Source organism: Lissotriton vulgaris, chromosome 3_2 (genome assembly GCF_964263255.1).
Source record: "Lissotriton vulgaris chromosome 3_2, aLisVul1.2, whole genome shotgun sequence".
Taxonomy (NCBI): Eukaryota; Metazoa; Chordata; class Amphibia; order Caudata; family Salamandridae; genus Lissotriton; species Lissotriton vulgaris.
In genome coordinates this window covers 261,415,728-261,438,816 of record NC_141690.1, presented here as the reverse complement: position 1 = coordinate 261,438,816, position 23,089 = coordinate 261,415,728, and the positions used below count along the sequence as shown (strand labels likewise).

At 47.4% G+C, this 23,089-nt stretch overlaps 1 protein-coding gene across 1 annotated transcript in view; it reads right to left on the bottom strand.

Annotated features, from left to right (window-relative positions):
• Positions 1-5,526: 5,526 nt before the first annotated feature.
• LOC147725641 (uncharacterized) overlaps positions 5,527-23,089 on the bottom strand; it is a 183,401-nt gene continuing 165,838 nt past the window's right edge. Inside the window, exons 3-5 of the mRNA XM_086964333.1 lie at positions 6,659-8,482; positions 6,293-6,378; positions 5,527-6,186 (exon numbers count right to left, since the gene is read on the bottom strand). Of these exons, the coding sequence (XP_086820459.1) occupies positions 6,795-8,482 (1,688 nt within the window). The 3' untranslated portion in view covers positions 5,527-6,186; positions 6,293-6,378; positions 6,659-6,794. The remainder of the gene's footprint in view (positions 6,187-6,292; positions 6,379-6,658; positions 8,483-23,089) is intronic.

Here is a 23,089-nt window from a genome sequence, read left to right as displayed (position 1 = left end):
GGTCCCGCACAGACTTCCAGGACCAGGACCTATTCACCGACTTTGTCGGAATCCCCGGGGACGAGAGTGTCTCCTGTGGACGACATCAGCACGTTCCAGGATGTTCTCCTGAGGGGTGCAGCAAAATTGGGAATCACGGTGACGGCTCCAACACCCACGACGTCCGTGATTTTTGAGACGCTTCTTAAGAAGCATTTGTCTCCCCCTAGTACCAGGATTGGTAGAGCCCGCGGAGGAGCTGTTCCTCACGCCAGCAGTGACGAAGGCCGCTCCCTCCCGGCTTCTTAAGAAGTACAGGGCCCCGGATTCTGACCCGGCTTTTCTGCGGATGGATCCGATTCCGGATTCTGTTATAGTGACGGCGGCCAGGAAACAACATTCTACCTCCCCGTCTTCTACCGTGCCTCCTGATAAGGAGAGCCGATGTATCAACTCAGCTGGCAGGAAGGCCTGTGGGACGGCATCTACAGCCATGAAGGCTTCTAGTGATGCGGCTCTGCTAGTGCGGTATGATCGTGCCCTGTGGGAATCCCTCCAGCAGTTCACGGAACTCCTGCCACGAGAGAAGGAGGAGGATTTCCAGGAGATCCTGAAGGAGGGGATGCTGGTATCAAACCAGGTCATCAGCGCGGCTGCTGATGTCGCTCTTTTGGTGGCCCATGGGTACTGTCATGGGATCAACCAACGGCGCCATGCTTGACTTAGGCTCACATCACTCAAGCCAGAGGCTCAGCAGCGGGTGGCCAATCTGCCCTTCTCGGGGGAAACCCTGTTCGGCAAGCATGCGGACGATGAGATGGCCCGCATGAAAGCGGAGGCCGAGACCCTGACGGCTGTTGGGTTAGAGAAGCCCAAATAAAAGAAGGCCTACCGCCCGTTCCAGAGACGGTTCGGGGCACAGGGCAGAGGGCGAGGGCAGGCTTCGGGACAGCGGCAGCAACAACAGCAGCAGTTCCGGAGGCCTTTCCAGAAGCGCCAGAAGGGTAGAGGAGGCCAGCACTCCTCTACAGCGAACAAAGGCCCGGCTGGGTCTCGACCCTGAGCGGTTACTTCCCCTACATCCGTTACCCGCTCCGGTGGGGGGAAGCGTTCAATTTTTTCTGGCAGAGTGGAGAAAAATTACTCGGGACAAGTGGGTGCTGGATATTGTTTGCAATGGATACAGTCTTCGGTTCACCAGCCCGCCTCCATCAATTCCTCCGGTCAGCTCGCAGTTTCAGCTGTGCGAGCTCCAGGCGGAGGCCGATATCCTGTCAAGGAAAAGGGCGATAGAAGACGTACCTCTGTCTCAAAGAGGAAGAGGGCTGTACTCCCGGTTCTTCCTGGTTTGCAAGAAGGACAAGAACGAGTTCAGGCCCATTCTGGATTTGCGACAAGCAAACAAGTGGATTCGCAGAGAGGAGTTTCGCATGCTGTCGTTGCATCAGATTTATCCTCAGCTGCAACAGGGGAACTGGCTGTGTGCTATAGACCTACAGGATGCGTACTTCCATGTGCCCATTGCACAAAAACACAGGAAGTTCCTGCGATTCCAAGTCTGCGCTAATCATTATTAGTACACAGTACTGCCATTCGGACTGAAGTCTGCGCCCAGAACATTCTCGAAGTGCATGGCAGTGGTAGCCGCACACCTAAGGAAGAACAAGGTGTTTGTCTACCCGTACCTGCACGATTGGTTAATCAAGGCCTCCTCCTTCTCGGAAGCTCAAGCGCACTTCCAGAAGACGTGCGTTCTCTTGAACAAGCTGGGGTTGCACATCAACATATCCAAGTCGGTCCCGACTCCGGTCCAGTGCATACAGTACTTGGGAGCCTCCATCAATACGCTGTCAGCAAGCGTGTCTCCTTCGGAGGAGAGACGATTATCACTCCTTCGGAAGGCTCAGGCTCTTATGACCACTCCATCTACGACAGTGAGGACGGTGTCTTCTCTACTGGGGTCGATGGCCTCTAGTATCTTCCTCACGCCACACGCACGGCTGCACATGAGACCATTGCAGGAGTGCTTGAAGGATCAAAGGGATCAGAGGAAAGGATCTTGGGACGACAAGATACGACTGTCTCTGCATGCTCTTCAGTCTCTGAAGTGGTGGTGTTCAGCGGAGAATCTCCTAAGAGGGGTTCCCTTTCACAAGGACATTCCCACGCAGACTATCGTGACGGATGCGTCTCTCCGCGGTTGGGGGCGCACTCCGGAGACTTACAGATTCAAGGGACGTGGTCCCAGATGGAGTCCACGTACCACATCAACTTCCTGGAACTCAGAGTTGTTCACTTGGCACTGAAGGCCTTTCATCCGTCCTTCCAGACCAACTTTCTGCTTGTGCAGACGGACAATACGACCACGATGTATTACCTCAACAAGCAGGGGGGCTCGAGATTGCGCACTCTGTCGCAGGAGGCGCAGGCGATCTGGCACTGGCTCCTAGCCAGGGGACTGACGATAACGGCTACCCATCTGCCAGGTGTGCAGAATGTTCAGGCCCTCGCACTGAGCAGACTGATTCAGGAAAACCACGAATGGGTCATAAACGACAAAGTACTAGGAGAAGTCTTCGCAAGGTGGGGGACTTAGATCTGCACGCCACCGCCGAAAACAGTAAATGCCGACACTTCGCCTCCAGGTACTACTAGCAGGGGACGCTGGGGAATGCGTTATCGATCAACTGGTAGAACAGCTTTCTGTACGCTTTTGCACCCATTCCCCTGATTCCGGCGGTGCTCATCAAACTGTCCCATCCTGATTGCCCCGGAATGGCCCAGGCAGTGGTGGTTCACGGACCTGCTTCACCGGTCTCTCCTTCCTCACATACGGCTGCCGTGCCGGCCGGACCTTCTCACGAAGTTCGGGGGGCAGATGGTGCACCCCAACCTCTCGTCTTTGAGTTTGGCGGCATAGCTCCTGAGATAGTGCAATATGGCCATTTGAATCTACCTGAAGATTGCAAGGACATACTGAAGGAGGCTAAGCGACCTTCCACTAGGACTTCTTATGCTTACAAGTGGAAGAGGTTTTGCATCTGGTGCAAGTCCAAGAACTATGACCCAACGACGTGTAAGGAAGATGTCATTCTTCCGTATCTTTTACATCTGGCGCAGTCTGGCCTTAATGTCCATTCCATTAAGGTTCATCTTGCTGCGCTGACTGCCTACAGGAAATGCCCTTCACAGACTTCCTTCTTTCAGATCCCTGTGATCAAAGATTTTTTGGAAGGCTTGAAGAAAGAGTTCCCTCCAGTCCGGCTTCCTTCGCCTTCATGGGAATTGAATGTGGTGCTGTCCAGACTGATGAAGGAGCCTTTTGAACCTATTCATAAGGCTTTGTTGCAGCACTTGTCCTGGAAGGCGGCGTTCCTCGTGGCCATTACATCGGCCCGCAGGGTGAGTGAAATTCAGGCGTTGTGTTGCCAAGAACCTTATACTGTATTTCATGCTGCTAAGGTTGTTATTCGTACTCACCCTAAATTTCTTCCAAAGGTTATATCTCATTTTCATGTTAACTAGACCATAACTTTACCTACATTTTTTCAGAATCATTCCTCTCCAGCGGAAAGGTCCCTGCATTCCCTGGATGTTAGGAGGGTGTTGAAATTTTATCTGGATAAAACCAAGGATATTCGTAGGTCAGACCAATTGTTTATCAATTATGGATCAGTCAGGACGGGCCTTGCTACCTCTAAACAGTCCATCTCGAGGTGGATTGTGTCCTGTATACAATTGTGTTACCAAAAGGCTAATAAGACCTTGGGTAAACCTAAGGCTCATTCCACCAGGGGCAAAGCTGCCACGACTGCTTTGCTCCGTAGGCGGCCACTTGGAAGTCGGTCCATACCTTTGCTAAGCATTACTGCCTGGACACTGATGCCTGGGCAGATGCTCAGGTTGGGCAGGCTTCGCTGCGAAATCTGTTCGCACAGTAGTGGTGTTACTTTTCTTCTCTCCACCGCCGCTTTGGTGTGAGGATGGGCTTGCCATTCTATTCACTAGATTATGACTATACACAGATATCCCCTACTACAGAAGGAGTAGTGTCTGTCCTGTAACTCCAGTTCTATAGTAGGGGTATGTCTGTTATAGTCATAAGCGCCGCCCTCCTCCCCGGTGGAGAGATATATTCATGTAAGGAATGTTACAGGTCTGGCGTGTTACGCCTTCAAAAAGAACTGAAAGTAAAAGGGACCTGCAGTGCATTCTGGGATACTGTGAAGTTCTGGAAAGTTCTCTTAAAGGCACAGTATCCTGTTCTGAGCCACATAATGGCAGCCTGTGGGGCTTGTCTGTCCATGTCTTCCTCTCTATCATTCCAGAGGGTTTTTGCTGTTAAGGCAAGAGAAATCTGGACAGGCTTTGCTGTTCGTGGATTTTTAGTGGAATTTCTAGTCGAAGTACTGGACAGTGTAGCCTGTGGATATAGGCTGCATTATCTGTCTTTAATTCTCTTTGAGTGTCTGTGCAGTTCTGCATTTTTCGACACCTTAAGAGATTATTTTTGATTGCTCCGGGGTCCACGCACATGGACGGGACTATTCACTAGATTATGACTATAACAGAGCTCCCCTACTACAGAACTGGAGTTACAGGAGAGAAACTACTCCTTCCTTTTCTCTCCGTTGTTCACTGTCAGCACCGGGAAACCCCATGGGGTAGCTGTGCGCTGTTATGCAAATTTCAAATAAATAAATACATTAACTGTCTTTTCTCTTACTCCACTCCCCCCATTCATCCACTCAAGAATTCATCAAGCCACACATCCAACCATGGCATCACTATTACGCCCATGCAGTCCGTAACTCACCCATTCAAGGTCCTTTCTCTTACTCTGGCCCCACTGCCTCAGCCTTACTACCCAACTGGCCCGCATGCTTCCCATGCTCAATTTAGTCATACATGCATTCACCCTTTTATCTCCCCTCCATTTGAGCCTTCAGCTGCTTACATATTCCCCCCTTAGCCAGCCAACTACACAAACACTCAACAAAGAAGCACTTTGCCGTATAAAACTGACCTACTGGCTTTGTCAATGCTTGTTTACATCTGCAAGTGATATTTATGATCCTCTACTCCCTCCTTCCCTCACAACCCTTGTCACTCCATACCCTTACTCTTCGGTTAAAATAAGCCTCTCCCCATCCTCTATTCTCATGTTTTATACAATTCATTGCTTTTAACGTTCTACACTTTCTCATGACACTGTTGTACTTACATGTGATGCTCCTTCTGTTTCACTCAAATTATTTCCAGTGAGTCATAACTGTTTAATAGGTAGCCTCTAATAAATTGACTTGATTTATATAGCTCTTATTACCCCTGACGAGGCATTGAAGAGCTTTACGGCAAAGACCCCAAAGTTAGTGGTTAATTGGAGCTAGTCTTGCATGCTATGGGAAACCATTCCATTCATCTACTCCAGTTTCTTTGAGGTACATTAATGACTTAGGTGTGACCATTAAAGAGGGCTATGTGAGAAGCAAATGCTTGCTGGAATTAATATTATATTGGCTTAAAACACTTAACACAGACAAGCACGAGATTTAGAGTAATTTATATACAAAAAAGGCATGTAGAAGGGTTGCAAAGGTGCATTCAAAATTAATAAGGGAAGGAAAATGTAATTCAAGGTACATTTTTATACAGGATGTTTAAGAATATAATAGGTGAAGATGTTTTGTAAACAATCTTAAATTCAACTGTAATGGAATGTGGCGTATAACAATCTTGCTATAGACACTTGATTTTTCTTCTCGTTCATATCTTGATTAGGACATTTTATTGCTTGAAGAAATAAAAATTAACATCTATACACTAATACAAAATTCAAGTGAACCATTATTGGAAATGTTGACATAACATCCGAGTGCACTTTTGAATTTTTACTGGCAATACAGAAGACAAATCACAATTGCAGGTATATTCAAGCATAAGAACAGAGAAAAGATGTGACTCAAGAGACAGGAAGCAAAACAAATAAAGTTAATCAATTGAGAGATTCATGCACCAAACACAATCTTTTACGGTCGGAGTGAAATAATGGGAATATCTGTCAACAGCACGGTTTTTAGATCTGAATTTTGTTTTACAATAAACCTTTCATCGTTCGACCCTGCATCCTTTCTTCCTGGATCCTATCTCCCATACTTCTTTTCTCAGTACTCCAGATTCATGAATGTATCATGCAAGGTCCTTAACCTCTTCGCCGCTAATGACAAGGGTAACTCGTCATGGACTTTCCATTGATTTCAATGGAAAATCAATGAAAAGTAAAATATTGCCTTAGCAGCCAAGTGGTTAATACCCCATGTTGATGTCTCGGATGTCTGACACAAGAGGCAAGAATGTATGTAAATGTAAATGTAAATGTATAGGCATTTATATAGCGCACTACTTACCCGTAGGGTCCCAAGGCGCTTCGACCGCTGCGAAACCCTTCCTGGCTTCCCTGAGAGATGGTCCCTTAATGGGTATCTCCAGGGTGAGACCAGGCATCCCCGGCGGTCTGGTGGGGCCGTTAGTGAAGATGAGGCAAGCTAATGCCCAGAGTTGCCGAGTGTGATCGCTGATCAGAGTGGGCACCGAGGCGAGAGAATTATCGAGTCCGCTGACCCTGGTCCAGAAACCTGCCGCGCCGGGAATCGAACCCTGGTCCCGGGCCGTCCTCTGCTCAACGCACAACCTGAGTAGCCTTTCTTCAAATGAAACTATTAACTTCACAGCTGTTATACTCAACTTAAAAGTAAGCATTAATGGGGAGATTTACTTTGGATTAGAAATGTGTCAATATCTTAACTAAGAAATCTTTATTTATATGTAAACCAACTTCTAACATCGAAATACCGAAAGAAACCCCTCTTGGTATTTTTTGCAGAACTGAGTGGGGCCTGCTTTGTTGGCATTAGTTGCTTTCTTGTAGAGACGCTTGCAATCAGCATGGCCCGCTCCCTCATGGCCATCAGCGACTGAATGCGCTCCATGTAGCCTGGTTTGGCTTCCTCTTTCTCCGACAGGATCAGCAGGTCAATATACTCTGGCGTTGAGAGTGGGTTTGGCTTCAGGGCAATTTCTTCTAGTCTCCGGAGACACTGAGACAACTCATCAATGAGATCTACAACTTTCTCTTCAACGCAAGCAAGCTCCTCATTCAGCTGCTGAAATATACCTTCAGCCGTCATCACTTCGCCACGTGCAGCCTCGTAGTTGTCTTTTAACTCTTGGTAAGTTCCACTTTCAATCTCAACTTCATAAATCCATTTGTATTTCTGATTGAAATGAACACTCCAGATACAGTGTCCTGGACAAATACGGCACGTTTTATCTTTATCCATTGCCCAACAGTCATACTTCTTACCATCATCAGGAATCCCACATGGATAGTGACAGGTCTGGTGACACCTCTGACAATTAGTTATGAAACCAGATATTTCCTCTTTTTTTGCTACAGTTTTGGGCACTTCATACTCAAAGTTCTCATTGGCTTTCATCTTATCCTTGTTCTGCTCCAAGATGGCCTTTGTGTTCCTGATCTCCTCCTGCTTTGTCAGACCACCTTTGATCTGGGGCTGCAGACCTTCTACGATGACCTCAAGCTGCTTGCGCTCATCAAGAACTTCCTTGGTTAACCGCAAGCTTTTGGTTTCCAGCTTGTTTAGTTCAGTAAAAAACTTCTTGAGGCTGTTCACACCCATCTTCCAAAACATCTTATCAAAGTTTTCATCCTCTTCAGCACTCTCCATTAGTTCATCACATCCGTTGTAAGCAAATAGGGCAGAATTGTTAAATTTGAAATGGACAGGGGTACCATTGTCCTTCGGACAAGGCATCTCTGCTACTCTAATTGCTTCTAGTACTGGAGGTTTTTGACCATCGGCAAAGGTGACCAGTACCAGTATGTTGTCAGCCACATCCTTCCCAAATATAGAGAGGATGGAATCAAATATATATCTCTGTGAAGGAGTGAGACGAGCCAATGAGGACTGGACTACAAAGCATACTGCATCTAGATGATCAACACCACCGGGTGTAGAAAAGAACTCTCTAATCTGTTCAACTAGGAACCTGTCTCTGTCGATGCCCTTAGTATCGCCGAATCCTGGTGTGTCTATAATAGTGAGGGAGTTTGGCACTTGGAAACCCTCTTGGTGAATGAGGTGATACGAAGTTATTGACGAAGTTTGGCTCTCTGCTTGTGATCGATTGGTCTCTTCATCAATTAGTTTAAATCGGAAATCGTCCTCCCACTTAACACCTAAGATGTAGTTGGTCATCCCATTGATTAAAGTGGTTTTTCCTGATCCTGTTGCTCCAAGTAACATGATCACCTTGTCATTGTAGGTAGATTTCTGTGGTCCAAAAGTGCACTTCTGACGATATCCGTCCCTGTCAATCTTCTGTCTTCGAAGATGAAGTTTGTGAATGGATGGCTTGCTCTTTTCCTTCTCAATCTGAATGCTTTTCTTCAGAAAATTATTTGCCGAACTGAGCTTGCGATCTGTTGAGAGAATTAAATATTTTATACATATTTGAATCATGTACACAATGTTAAATAGCATTCTACATACTAATCTAATGCAAAGTAGATTAAGGCGTAACAAATGGAAAAATAATAAATCATTTAGTTTTCCACAGGCTGAGCCTACTGGGAACCCTGCCCATCCCAGTGGCTAAGGCAAAAAATGTGGGTGTCATTTTAAATGGTAAGCTGAACTATAAGCCCCAAGTCAAGTCTCTGGTCTCTTCCTGCTTTTACATACTAAGAATAGTAAAAAAACGTTTTCCATGTATTTCGGCAGAAGCACGTAGGACAATAGTCATGTCTAAACTGGACTATTGCAATAGCCTATTAAACAACGTTCAGGAATTAATCAATAAGCTTCAAACCGGACAGAATGCAGCCGCAAGGCTTCTCTCTGGGACTCCCAAATAAAATTCTGTATCGAAGGTTATAAGAAAATTGCATTGGCTGCCAATCAGAAGCCGAATAAAATTTAAATATAATAATAATAAAGCGATGTGTATAGCCTATAAGGCGATACACAAGATGGGCTCTGGTGTTTTTACACACTCCTTGCAGATATACACACATGGCAGATATTTGCGTTCCCTAGGGACGAATCTGTGAAACACTCTTCGAATTTATAGAACAAACTGGGGAGGCAGAAACTTTGTGGTGGGTACTACCAAGCTGTGGAATAAACTACCTCCTCATATCAGAGCCTTTCCCACTCTTATCTCGTTCAGGAAACAGTTAAAAACCTGGCTTTTCAATAAGTAGGTTTATCCAGCTCAGAAGCAGATAGCGCCAAGATACCTTTTGGCTATACATGCGCTCTACAAATTGCATTTTGCACTCCATGTTATGTTATGTTAATGAATCTTGTATCGCGTGTGACTCACTCAGGGGCATCTCAGCGCTCACCAGAGGGGGGATACTGTGGTCAGAACATTTTCAGAAGAGCCAAGTTTTTAATTGTTTCCTAAAAGTCAGGTAGGTGGTAGATTTTCGCAGCATCACTGGGAGGGAGTTCCAGTATTTCGGTGCCACAAATGAGAATGCTCTACCGCCTGTGCGGGTTAGCCGAATCCGGTGAATGTTCAGGAGGGCAAGAGCATTTGATCTTAGGTTACATTCACTCACGTGCTTAAAAAGTTTGTCCCTAAGATAAGCTTGGCCCTCACCTCTTAGAGCCTTAAAGGACAGGCAGCAGATCTTGAACATGGCGCGTTTTTGAATCAGCAGCCAATGCAGTTGTTTGAGCAGGGGGATGGAGGGAGTTCCAGGGGGGCAATTCAAGATCATTCTGGCCGCGGTGTTCTGTATTACTTGCAGCTTTGATAGAGCAGTGACTCCTACCTGTGCCAGCAGAGCGTTGCCATAATTCAGCCTGCTGTCTATTATTGCCTGTACTACGGTTCTGCGGTGCCCCAGAGGTAGATAGGGAATAATTCTGTGCAGTAGGCGCAAGTTATAATAACATGATCCTGCGATATTTTTCACATTATCCTTCATGTCCAGCTTGACATCCAGTTGGATTCCCAAGCTTTTTACTGAGGTAGAAGGTGTTGGTGCTGAGCCCAGTTGGAGGGGCCACCAATCCGGAGACCACAGGTCTGAGGACTTCCCTAAGAGCATTAGCTCTGTTTTCCCCGGGTTAAGTTGTAAGCATTGCTACCTCATCCAATTTGTGATCGCCAGCATACCACCCATAAAACGTTGTTTCTCTTCAGTGATGTTTTTACTGATTGGGAATAGTAGCTGCGTATCGTCGGCATACGAGATAATCTCGAAGCCGAAGGATTGAATCAACTTAGCCAGTGGGGTTAGATAGATATTAAATAGGGTAGGGCTAAGACATGAGCCCTGTTGTACCCCCATATCCAGTAGGAACTTTTTTTTGGAAACAAATGGGCCAAGCATGATAGTTTGCCATCCGTCCTTTAGGAAGTTTCTCAGTCACTGTAGGGCAGAGCCGCCTATACCACACTCACTTAGTCTCTCCGCTAGCCTTTGATGAGATATCGTATCAAAGGCCGCGGAGAGATCTAAGAGGATCAGGATTGAAGAGCCCCCGTCATCGAGGGTACGTCTTAGTGATTCAGTGACTGCTAGCGTGGCTGTTTCTGTGCTAAATCCCGGTCGAAAACCTGATTGGGACGGGTCAAGCAGGTTGTTTACTTCCAGGTATTGGCTAAGTTGAGTGTTGATATTTGCTTCCAGTAGTTTCCCCAGTAAAGGTAGCAAAGATATCGGCCTATAGTTGCTTAGCTCCAATGGGTCTGCGGATGGTTTCTTCAGAATCGGCCGCACGATTGCTTCTTTCCAAGGACTCTGGATGAGACCAGTCTCAATTGACGCATTGAAGATATGTTGGATCATTGGGGCACAAATTGGGGAGATAAGGGCCATCGTTTTAGGTGGACATATATCCTGTGGGGACCAGCTGATAGTAGTTTACTTGTCTCTGCCAGCGAGACATGATTAAATTGATTAAGCATAGCTCTATTCATTGTGGGGGGATTTTCCGACTCATTGTTTGACTGGGTCTTATTAAAATCCGCAACTGGGAAGTTTGCGTAGATTTTTGCGATTTTATCATGGAAGAAGTATGCAATAGAGTCACAGAGTTCTTGGGATTCTGATGGTAATTGTTTGCATACTGGAGGGGGAAGTGAAATCTCTAAGAAAATATCAAACAGGGCTTTGGTCTAATTTTTTGACTTTTCTATTTGGGTTTGAATATAGAAGCACCGAGCGTTCTTAATTTTGTGATGATAATGAGACAGCGCTGTTTTATATGTTACCCTATCTTCCCTGCACTCCAGCGCCAGTCGCAGATCATGATCTACTCATAAGATCACACACCGCCCTTCGGCCCCCGGATTCAGATGGCAGCCCTACATCAAATTCACAGTATCCTGACTGGGACCCAGGCAGCGGATCCTTCGACCATCCCGCACTTCCTTAAACCACATCTAATAGCTTCACAGGCCAGAACGGGGCTCCGTTTCTGTGCCATTGCCAATACACACGAACCTTCGAGTGGACACACACAACGGATCGAGTGCCCTCGATATTTCTCAAGCATCAGTTGCCTTTTCAACCAGAACGGGGATCCGTTCCTGTGCCATCACCAAACCAAACTTTTTCAATTGCACCTACTCAAAGGATCGAGCGCCCTCGACCCTGCTATATCACGTTAACATCAATTGCAGGGCTCCGTCTGTGAGGCCACCACCCTCTTCACTCACTCAATCCGGCAACCCGGTCCTGATGAAGATCCTAAATCGATAGGATCGAAACGCCGTCGACCCTCAATACAGCGAGACTCTTGGCGCATCATCTTCTTTGGTTCCCAATCAAACATCAATTACTCATTTACTGAGGACGAACCCTCATTTTTGTATATACTGTTTTTTCACTGTGTCACCTTGCGTCCCTCGATGTGTTCACCCACATGTCACTCGCGCCGTCACTCTTTGTTTCACTATCACCTAGTGCACAAAGCCCCCTTGGGTTGCCACCGCATGTTATGTCTCCAGTGCTGCTTTTTTACTGTTTTGTATAAAATATGTCCTTAAATATATGATGCTATATGCACTTCTAAAAGTTTAAATTCTGAGTCTCTCTTCCTTTATCGTCCAGGTTCTTTGTAATGTCTTGTACATGCAAATGTATCTGCCGCTTTAGTGAATCTAATTGAAATATTGTTGTTTTATGCATATGTACACCCAGATCTCAATCTGGTCTACGGGCTATACTCCTGTTGGTTTTCCCTACAAATTGCATTAACATAACATACTGTCACGAGCATGTACCAATTTGGACAACTTTCTTTTGTTTACTTTTAAGGTGAGGGTTGAGGATACAGGTGAGTTGCAGAGTGGGACTCCATGATTGGAATAGGCATCGAGGCGAGAATTATCAGGTCCGTGGAATTTTGAGTCCAAGACCCGCCGAGGCGGGGAATTGAACCCTGGTTCCGGGCTAGACCTCTGCATCAGGGTCTGCCGCTCCAACCATTGAGCCCCACTTCTCCTGAAGGGCTTATATAACGCACACATTCAGCCAAGGGTGTCATGGCGCTACCACTTAAGAAGAGTTAAGGTGAAATCTAGGGAAACAGCGGTTTCAACGCGGGTAATACCATGCGGGCAGGTTACAACGCGGACATATATCGTGCACGTTGTTACCACGCATGGCATTACATTGCAAGTTGTTTTAACGACTTGCGCTAGATGGCGCGCAACACCAGGAAATGTGTTGAGTTTTGAATCCAACACATTCCCTGCTGTTGCACTAACTGGAGTAGGAATAGTAATTTATACTATTCCTAAGTCCAACGCGCCAACTAGTGCAAGTCGTAGAAATGAATTACAATGTAATGCCATGCATGGTAACAACGCGGACGATGTAACATCCGTGTTGTAACCGACAGCGTGGTATTTGCTTGCAGTGTAAAGAGACATATTCGAAATTGCTGTACCTATGTGACAAAGGCAAATGCTACCTCAAACCCCAGTGTTTTAAATGACTGTCTAAACGGTTCTAGTGATGTTATTGAACTGTAGCTGCTGGAAGGGAGTTCCAAATCTAGGCAAAAAGATTGAGAAACTGCACTCTAAATACTTCCTTTTCGAAATCTAGAGACAGTTAGTAAATTGGCCTTGGATGAGTCCAGCAATCTGCCTGGAGCATATCTTACTATGTGTTTATTAAAAACAAATTCAGGGCCAAACCATGAATAGCTTCGAAAACAAGACAGCAAACCTTAAATTGAATGCTTTGTACTATCTGTAGCCAATGAAGCATTTTCAACAGTGGAAAAGTTTGTGCTCTGCGAGGGATTTCAAACACCAGATTGGTGGCTGCATTCTGCAGTATATGGAGTCTCTTTACATCACAGTCCAGGAATCCCAGGTAAATGCTGCTGTCATAATCAATCCTTCCTCCTGTCATATCTGCCATGATTGTTTTCAAGGATATAGCAGGAAGAGGTTTGGCCCTAACAAAGGACAGGGCCTTAATATTAGACTAGAAGAAGAGTTTGTCCTAACCGTTGAATTTGTGCACTGATAAAGCAATTAAACAGACTTGAGCCCATAAGCTTAATTAATATGGACCTTATGCATTTATTTGCAAAGTCGTTCTTTTTGTATAAACAAATTTGATCCACTTTATAGCATAAGTCAGACAAGCATGGATACGCATCCTTTAGTGCACATTAAAATAAACTATTTAACAAAAAGTGAAAGAACACTAAAATCAACTTTGTGCCAAAACTTTTGTAACAAACAAACAATTAGTGAATGTGATACAACACCGGACACAGTTCATGGATCAAAAGCAGCAAGTGGACAATCTTTTGCATTCAATTCATAAGCTTTATTCGATTATTGATTAACAATCATAAAAGCATACAGTGTTAAAAGATTACATGATAAAATACACAAAAAAAGTATAGGTCACAATAAATGGAGCAGCTCAATTGAGGACAAGTATTCGACCACACAATTAAATTTTTACAGATAAATCAGACTTAAAAAAACAGACTTTTCCTATGGGACACAGCTTTTAGAATAAAGGTAGCGGTAAAAAAACAGATATCCAAAGTGTCAAGTGCAAATAGTAATTTCATGGCATGGGCAGTAGTAGACACAGAGTATTTCGTAAAAACAGGTTTAAGATAACATAGACGGATGTGCAAGTACAATGGGCAGATTAGCATAAAGTGCAGTGTGCTTTGTTTGGTGGTGCCATCACACGGGCAATGGCTTGAACTATATATTTTCATTCGTGGGAATGCCACCAAATTATGGACAATGCCTAATCTCAGCCTAGTGAGAACAAACTGATGTGATTGTTTGGTAATTGCTTTTAAATACATAGGCATGCCCTGACCAACCTCTTTGTTGGAATGGTAAAAAACATGAGTTGTAAAGTGACTACATTGGACTCTACGCATATTGGATTTAGTCCCCAAGAAAGCATTTTTAACCTCCTGTTTGGGTAAATTAACAGCACTTAAAGGATCATCAAAAATGTCCAGATTGAAGATTTCTTTATAGGACGTTAAAACGTATTTTAACCAGGGGATCTTGCGAACATTGTCCAACCGAAGTCAATCTAGGATAATTCGCCTGGTAAATCCTGTTTCGTCCTTTGCTCAGATTGACCTCCAAATCATAAGAGGTCTCAAGCCCGTTAAATCTGTCAAATGATCCAGCCCAGCCTCTTTATGGGTCAGTTCGGTGGATGCCGAAGAGGGAAGGCACAGAAGTCTTTTGAGGAACTGATTCTCTGTTACTTGCAGATCCCCATGGTTACAGTATCCCCATACTCCTGAGCCATTTAGGGCAATGGATGCGCATCTATGCCTGTAGATGTTAAACATATCTGGGATGCGGCGACTGCCCAATTTTGAAGCAAAACGAAATACTCCCGAGGAGCTTTTACCCATCTTGGCCTTCACATTTAAAATCTCGGATGCCCATGACCCACTACTGTTAAAAGTTATGCCAAGATAACAGAATTTATCCACAACCTCTATTCTGTGTTCCTTAAACTGGAATGGTTTAAGATGTTTCATTTTTTTCCCACAGGCCATGATAAAGGTCTTAGAGTTATTAATTTTTAATTTTCTCCCCTGGATAAAATCATAAAAGTAGTTCATAAGATTTTGGAGACCATTTGGGGTTCTCGAGAGAAGGACCGTATCATCTGCATATAGCAGGACCGGGACTGGGTGGCCGTCTATCTGCGGGGAATCAGCTTGAACCCTCTTTAGTTCGGACTCCATAGAATTTATAAAAAGGGAGAAAAGTAACGGGGCCAGCACACATCCTTGCCTTATACCGGATTTAACCCTGATTTTCTTGGTGCATTCCCCTGCCTGGCCAAAGCGAATCTGGGCTGAAAGCTTGTTATATAGTCTGGCCAGGAAATAAATTATTGCTGCAGGGGCTCCCATTTCAAGTAGAGTGGACCATAAAAGAGTATGGTCCACCAGATCAAAGGCACTTGAGAGGTCAGCAAAACAGAGGAATAATGAACCCTGTTTCGCTTTGGTATATTTCCCTATGATAAGATCAAGGTTGGTCAACAGAGTTTCATGACCCCTTTTGTATTGCAATCTTAGAATTTGTGAGTGGAGGCCCACAATCAAATGCGATATCACACGTACAGGGAAATTCACAGAGAGTAAAATTACAAGCCCACCTTTGGCCCTACCCATGTTAGACCTTTGTGCAGGGTTATTATAGGACACAAAACGATCAAAGAAGATATCTGTTGTTACCCATGTCTCCTGTAAGCATAAGACGTCAAAATGGAAAAGGGATTCATCCAACCCAGGGGCAACGCTTGCCGACTCCAACCAGCGATGTTCCAGCTAGCGAGTTTGAAGCCAGAGATACACGTTGTAGGAACAATAATCTCAGGGGCACTAATGGACACAGTGGTCGGTGAGATTTCATCAAGGGTGACCGTAGACGCTGGTGGGTGGTAAGTGGCATAAGGGTCTATGTCCCGGGGTACAAAATGGGTAGGGGTGGGGGCATTATAGGGGTTGAGTCCATTGGTATACTAATACCCTTAGCCTCTCGTATACTATTTCCAGTGCCAGGAGGGGGGGGGGGGGGGGGGGGCTTGAAACACGAGACAGTGGTAGTCAGTCGACTCCATCTAACCATCTAGACAGCTGAACCGGTTATAATCATAAAAGGGGGTGTCCGGGGGCATCATAACCGGTCTTGCATCAAATCTTCTATATCTACCCCTCCGCTCAACCCTGGTCCAGTCGTCTCTACCTCGGTCATGGTACAAATGGTTGGGAGGAAAGAAAAAAGACACTGGTAGCGTCTGAATGGTGGAGTCGAAAGATCTATTAAAACCCGCACAAATATGTGAGACCGTTCTAGGGTCTCTAAAACTGACCGTTATACAGTCCCCATTTATAGACTTTATGGTTTTACCCAACCAGGGCACCCTTCTAACCATGATAATTTCGTTGTGAAGATGGGCCGGGAGGGGTCTGTTCCAGTTCAGCCATCTAACGACTTTACTTTTGAGGGATTTAATGTTCTCGGCTTCCCCGGCTTCCAGCGGGGGCTCCAGCCAAAACTACCATGAAGCGCTTAGCTTCTGGCGGCAGGTCTGGCAGGCATGGTCTAGGGGCTCTGAGTTCTGGGGCTGAGGAATCTATTTGGCCGTCAGCCGTTACCCCGTTAGCATTAGCCAAAGTTTGAACTGGCCCTGAGGGTAGCAAGGGGGGGATTTATTATTGTTATGATGGGTTGGGGCTAGAGGGCCTGTAGGGGGACTGGGCGGGCTTGGGGCGTCTTTCGTTAAAGGGGGAACGGGGATGGTGGGAGTAATTTGTGGGTTACACAGAGTGTTAGGCTTGGAGGATTTAGCCGGGATGGCAGCTGTAGTTTTCTCGATGTTAGTAAGTCGGTGTTCTATCCGTTCCATTTTGGACTCTAAAGGGAATAGAAATTATTTAAATAGGGCTCCCAGGTTTTCTAATGTTAACTCCTTACTAGGCAGGGGTTGGGTTTGACTTAGTGTGGGCTTGATGAGATCGTGTTTATGCTTGGCTGATTTAGACTTTCCACCCGATTTCTTGTTATAGGACCTCTTGCGTTTAGTTGCGGCCCCTTCTTTAACCCCATTAGACATGTTATTACAAGTGTCTTCGGGTTCAGAAGAGATGGACACATTGTTGTCAAGAACTATATTAATTTCAGGGAGAAATTCATTAACCAGAATGTCCAAATCAAGAGCCCCCGGATTATCCTCCTTGGGTGTTGTAGCTTGGCCAACCGCATCATTAATAATAGACTTAGTGGGCCGCTCGGGGTTTTGGCGTTAGCTAATGTTCCAAGGGATGATCTCTTTATAGCCGATAGTTGCTTTGATAAGCGTTTTTCAAGGACATTTATTTCAGTGTCAATTAGGGTATTGGCTCTAATCAAAAAAAATTCCATACCTCCAGCTATAGCGCCTCCGGCTAGAGAGGACTTGCTCCTTGTTTCGCGACAGGACATCTCCCCTCACTAGTGTTGGAATGGGTGACGACAGATGCAAGAGGGGAGGCCCGGTCCGGTCAAGCCCGGTCACAAACGGGCCCGCCCTTGTCCCGGGCTTCTCCCGGGACGCTCCCGCGCAGCGGTATGCTGATCCTATTATAAGGGGCGGATAGAGGGCAGGGGGCGTGGCTGCAGGGAGAGCGGACCAGGTGTGTTGATGGTCAGTGCAGGGACTCCTGGGATACGGAGTCCCTGCTGCGCAGCTCGCAGCCCTGCAGTAGTTCAGTCCTTGCCCCAATCGCTCAGCTCCAAGAACAAACAACACCCTCCTTGGCCCGTGCAGCGGGACCCGCAAAGCGGGTCCGGCAAGCAGTCTGCGGACCCAAGGGAGGAAATAACAGTGAAGGATCCAACGGGCAGCTCCTCCTCCGCACGCAGATCAAAGATAGATAAAGTGTCCCACAAAAGCTAGGAACTCTGCTGGTTTTCAGTGCTCGTGGGCGGGGGGCGTGGCTGCAGGGAAAGCGGACCAGGTGTGTTGATGGTCAGTGCAGGGACTCCTGGGATACGGAGTCCCTGCTGCGTAGCTCGCAGCCCTGCAGTAGTTCAGTCCTTGCCCCCATCGCTCAGCTCCAAGAACAAACAACACCCTCCTCAGCCCGCGCAGCGGGACCCAAGGGAGGAAATAACAGTGAAGGATCCAACGGGCAGCTCCTCTTCCGCACGCAGATCAAAGGTAGATAAAGTGTCTTCCAACTATTCAGTGTTGCTATACACGGGGGAAAGAAAACATTGTGCCTAGTGGTTAAGATTTTTTTTTTTTTTTGAATATTTTTACTAAGGTATTACAAACATACGCCCCTCAAGGAGGGTGGGTGAATACATCAGTCGATCATGAGCTAACATTTTTATAACCTACAGGGTTACATAAAATTCACCATGAGAGAGGAACAGTAGAGCAGATACGCCCACCCAACCCATGACGTGAATGGATGTAGCAAGGTGCACTTTTTGGCTTGTGGGAGTACCGCTCCGGGGACTAAAGGTGTTGTGCTAGGAGCTCATCCGAGTCTTTCTGGTATCGTGTGCGGGCTGGGGGTGAGTGGGAGTGATGACCGCGTGTGCGTGCATGCAAACCCTCACGGTTGTGCTAAATGCGGGTGCACAAGAGAAGTAACAAAAGAAAAACACGTGCGTGTCGGTAACAAGGTACCGGCTAAGCACTAAACGTAGAACTATGGGGGTTAACTTTTCCTAGATGTGTGAGCGGTAGGATAACGCGTGGCGAGCTAGCAGGAAATTATGGACGCTGTGTGTCGAGGGCACGGGGGGATGCAGCTCGAGGTCAGGGGGAATCAGGGCGTCGCGGGGAAGTGCGTGTGGGACGGGGGGGACGGCTCCGACGTGTCATCCGGGGTTGTTTCCTGCTTAAATTGTATGAGCAGTTGTGCCCATTCCAGGAAGATGGGGTGTTTGCTCGTTCCCTGCACCTCCTCCGCGCATATAATCTCTGCCTCTGCAGCCCCCCATTTGTTCACTACCCCAATCCAGGCCGCCACTGGGGGGCCAGAGGGCGCTCTCCAGTGCATTGCGATGGCTCGTTTGGCCAATAGGAGGGCGAGGGATGTGAAGCGTCACTGCACTTTCTCGGTTTTCTTGTGCTTGTAGAGTCCCAGTGCGCAGACCTCCCAGGAGTCAATGTGCGGTAGACTAACCAGTGCTTGGAGCGTGCGATGTATCGTGGACCAGTAGTGGTGGAGGGAGGGATAGTCCCAAAACATATGTTGAAAAGTCGCATCTGGTAGTTGACAGCGCGGACAGTTAAATGGCGTGTCCGGGTAGTACCAGTTAAGCCTGTCTGGCGTGAGATAGGCTCGGTGCAGCACGTTAAATTGTATGTTCTTAAACCGTGCATTCCTTGATACCTTCTTCGTGTATTCCAAGGTGCACACCCACTCCGTTTAATGGAACACCCTACCGACGTCGTCTTCCTAGGTCTGACGTAGGGCGTCTAGGGGGACATTATTCAGTTCCCTGATGGCCTTTTAGTGCCAGGTAATGAGGTGCCTACCGGCTCTCATGCGGAGGATCGTGTGGAGCACCGGGTGTGGGCCGTTCGCTGCTCTGGAGATTCAAGAACGGCCGTACGCTGTCCACTAGCTGTCTGAGCATGAGGAATTGTCCTCGAGGGAGGTCATACCATTCCTCCAGTTGTTCGAAAGTAGGTAGTTGACCTTCCTGGAACAGTGCCTCCACCTCTGTTACATCATGGTCCATCCACGTCTGTATGGTCCTAGTGGTATAGTGTAAGGCTCCTCGAGGGAGTCCCACAAGAGGTAACAGTGGGGAATAGAGTGGTCGGTCTTTGGACATGCGATGAATGCGCATCATACATTTTCGCGCAACGGATACCTGGAGCGGGTGGGTGCGGGACGGTTTAGTCCCAGGTAGAAGCATCCACCTGATATTCGGTAGAGGTATCTTGCCGGCCGTCATCGTTGTCTCCTCACCGTGGCGTTCTGCCGTCCAGTGGGATAACCACTGGAGTTGTGCGGCTAGAAAGTATGATTCAAATGAAGGGGAGCCCAGGCCCCCCTGTGTGATTGGTAAATAGAGCGTGCGTAGTGCCACTCTGCGCCAGCCATTACCCCATATCAGTGTCGTGAGGAGAGAGTCTAGTTCCCGGAAGAATGACCGATGCGGTATCACCGGTATTTTGGCAAAGTGGTATAGTAGTCTGGGTACCATTATCATTTTGGCTATGGCCACTCGACCGATGGGCGTCTGAGGCAGAGTCCTCCAAAAATTGACCGCCGATCGCAGGCCCGCTAGTGCCTTACGGTGGTTGCCATCGTAGAGATCCGTCGGGGAATGGTAGAGTCGCACTCCCAAGTATCTGGGGGCATCTCTGTTTCAGTGTAACATTTGAGTGCCCAGTGACACCTCGTGCGGTGCCAAATGAGGTCCAAGGGGGTAGACGGTTGACTTGTCCCAATTGACACTGAGGCCCGAGAGGGCTCCAAAGTCTTGCAGGGTAGCCCATATCGGTGTGAGATCGCTTGTCACATCGCGGACCTAAAGGAGCAGATCATCTGCGTATAAGGATATACAGTGGGTCGTACCCGCTATCGGGATCCCCCAGGTGTCGCCCTCATGCCGCAGCCGCATGGCCAGTGGCTCAACTGCTAACGCGAAAAGGAGGGGGGAAAGAGGGCACCCTTGTCTGGTTCCTCTCTCTATCGGGAATGGAGCGGAGATTAGTTTACCGATACGCACTCTAGAGGTAAGGCCTCTATATAGGAGCTGCGTGTATGCCAGTAAAGTTGGGCCTATATTCAGGGCCTGGAGAACCGCGAACAGGTGTGGCCATAATAAGGTGTCGAACGCCTTCTCCAGATCGAAGATCAGGCATGCCGCTTGAGGGAACCTGTCCCTCACATTGTCTTGGATATGAAAAAATCGTCTCAAATTGTGGGAAGTATTGCGCCCGGGTACGAAGCCGCATTGATAGCGGTGAATTAGAGGCGGCAGGATTTGGCTATAACGATCCGCTAGGATCTTCCCAAGTATTTTACAGTCCGTGTTAAGGAGTGTTATGGGTCTGTATGAGGAGGGGCACGTGGGGTCCCTGTGGAGTTTGAGGAAGGTCACTATTATGGATTCACGGAAGGACGCAGGTAGAGTACCTGTGGACAGGGCTTCCTCGTACATGGTCGCTAAGTGGGGCACTATTTGGGCCCCGAATGTGCTATAGTATTCTAACGGGAATCCATCCATCCCGGGTGTCTTCTTCCGTGCAAGGGATCTGATAGCATGCTTAATATCCGGGATAGTAATTTTACTGTCGGATCTTTTTTGTCCGCCTCTGAGATAGTGGGGAGTGTGTGGGTTCCCAGGAAGTGCGCCAACGCATGGGGCGGGGTCTGCTCAGGAGTTTGGTATATTGCCGTGTAATAATTGCTAAACACATGCAGGATGTCGATTTGTGAGGTACGGAGTTCGCCGGCCTCATCTCTCAGTTCAGTGATAGGCTGTGTAATCACGTATTGTTTGGCTATCCATGCCAGGAGAGCCCCCGCTCTGTTACCCTCTCTGTGAGTGCGTGTGGCATACAGACGGAAGTTGTATTTGCGCAGGTCTCGGAGCATTTCCGCATGTGCAAGTTTAGCTGCAGTGACTGTGGAAGTTGAAGAAATAGATGTACATAAACAGCATTCATTCCTCTTCTTCTCCCACTCCTCTCCCTGTGGGCACCATGAATACCGTAAACTATTGACCGCATCACTCTGCCAGTGAGAGCCCATACCCCTATGCATATGTACCGCCATTCTAGGCACCATGGCCCTTTACCCATTGGAATCCCCGGCTTCCCTCCTGCGCGTATCTCATGCATAGACCATGAAACCCTCTCCCTCTGTGCGACCCTGCTGCGAAAGGCAACTCTCCTGCTTGACCCGCACAAAAACCCCCCCCCGCTCTCTCTTGGACTGGTCATAAGATCTCTCTCTCTATGTGACTCTGTCCCCGTGTCCACCCTGGCTCTCCCTCCCTTCTCCTCACATGGGCAAGCCGTAAACCTTCTTCTGCAAAGACCCTGTCCTTGGAAGCCACGGCCACGCCTGACCAACACCTCCTTTCCTTCCATGAATGCCCCTCTGTTGACAAGCCTTCCCTCCGCGCTCAATTGTCCATGCAGCATGAATACCACTCCTTTGATGACCCCTTCCCCCGAGTCCGGCTGACCACACGTGTCCGAGGCCATCGCCTGAGCCAGGAGATACCCTTTACGGCCCTTATTGTATGAAGTCACTCCTCTTCAAAGGACCCACTATTGATCCTAGCCACCCCACCCCCTGGGCTATGATCAGGCGCACACATCCTAAACAGTTGACGGAACACTCAGCTGCGTGATTGCCCTCCCCTCTTATCAGCAGGTCAAGGGTCCCTATTGTGAACATATGTGGGGTAGGATTGACACGAGGATTATAGGGATGTCTTTTCCTTTGCGTCACACTGTCCTGATTGTACTATCAAGTGTTTTGTAAGGTATAAAAGGAAGAGTCTCAGCTCACTTGTTAGAGCACCTCCCGAAAGACACTGTGTTTCGTGTCCGAAATGACTGGCTCTCCTCATGAGAATTAAACTCTGTTCTTGATTCCTGCTTCCAGCGCCCGTCTCTTTATTTGGTAACTATTCAACATGGGAACTAAGAGGTGGTTTGCGCCAGCGGCCTGGGCATCGGTAGTAATCTGGGCTCATCTTCCACAATTGGCGTCCCAACGCGGGGTCCATCAGTGACATAAGGTTCGGTAAGAGAGATCCAGACGAAGAAGTGAACATCTAAATGATCGGGGTATGCCTGCCTTGAGAGGGCCCTCGCCCGGCTGCCGATCGAAAGAACTTCACCAATTCTGAACGGACCTCTCTTGAGTGACCTATTGTCCTGACTGGAATCCCACAGGAATGCTACATGGAGTAAGAGAACGATCGGGCGCTGGAGGAGGGAGATGAAGAACTGTCCGTATGGTCCGGTCCGGGTAAGATTAAGTAGGGTGTTTTTACGCCTGATTGG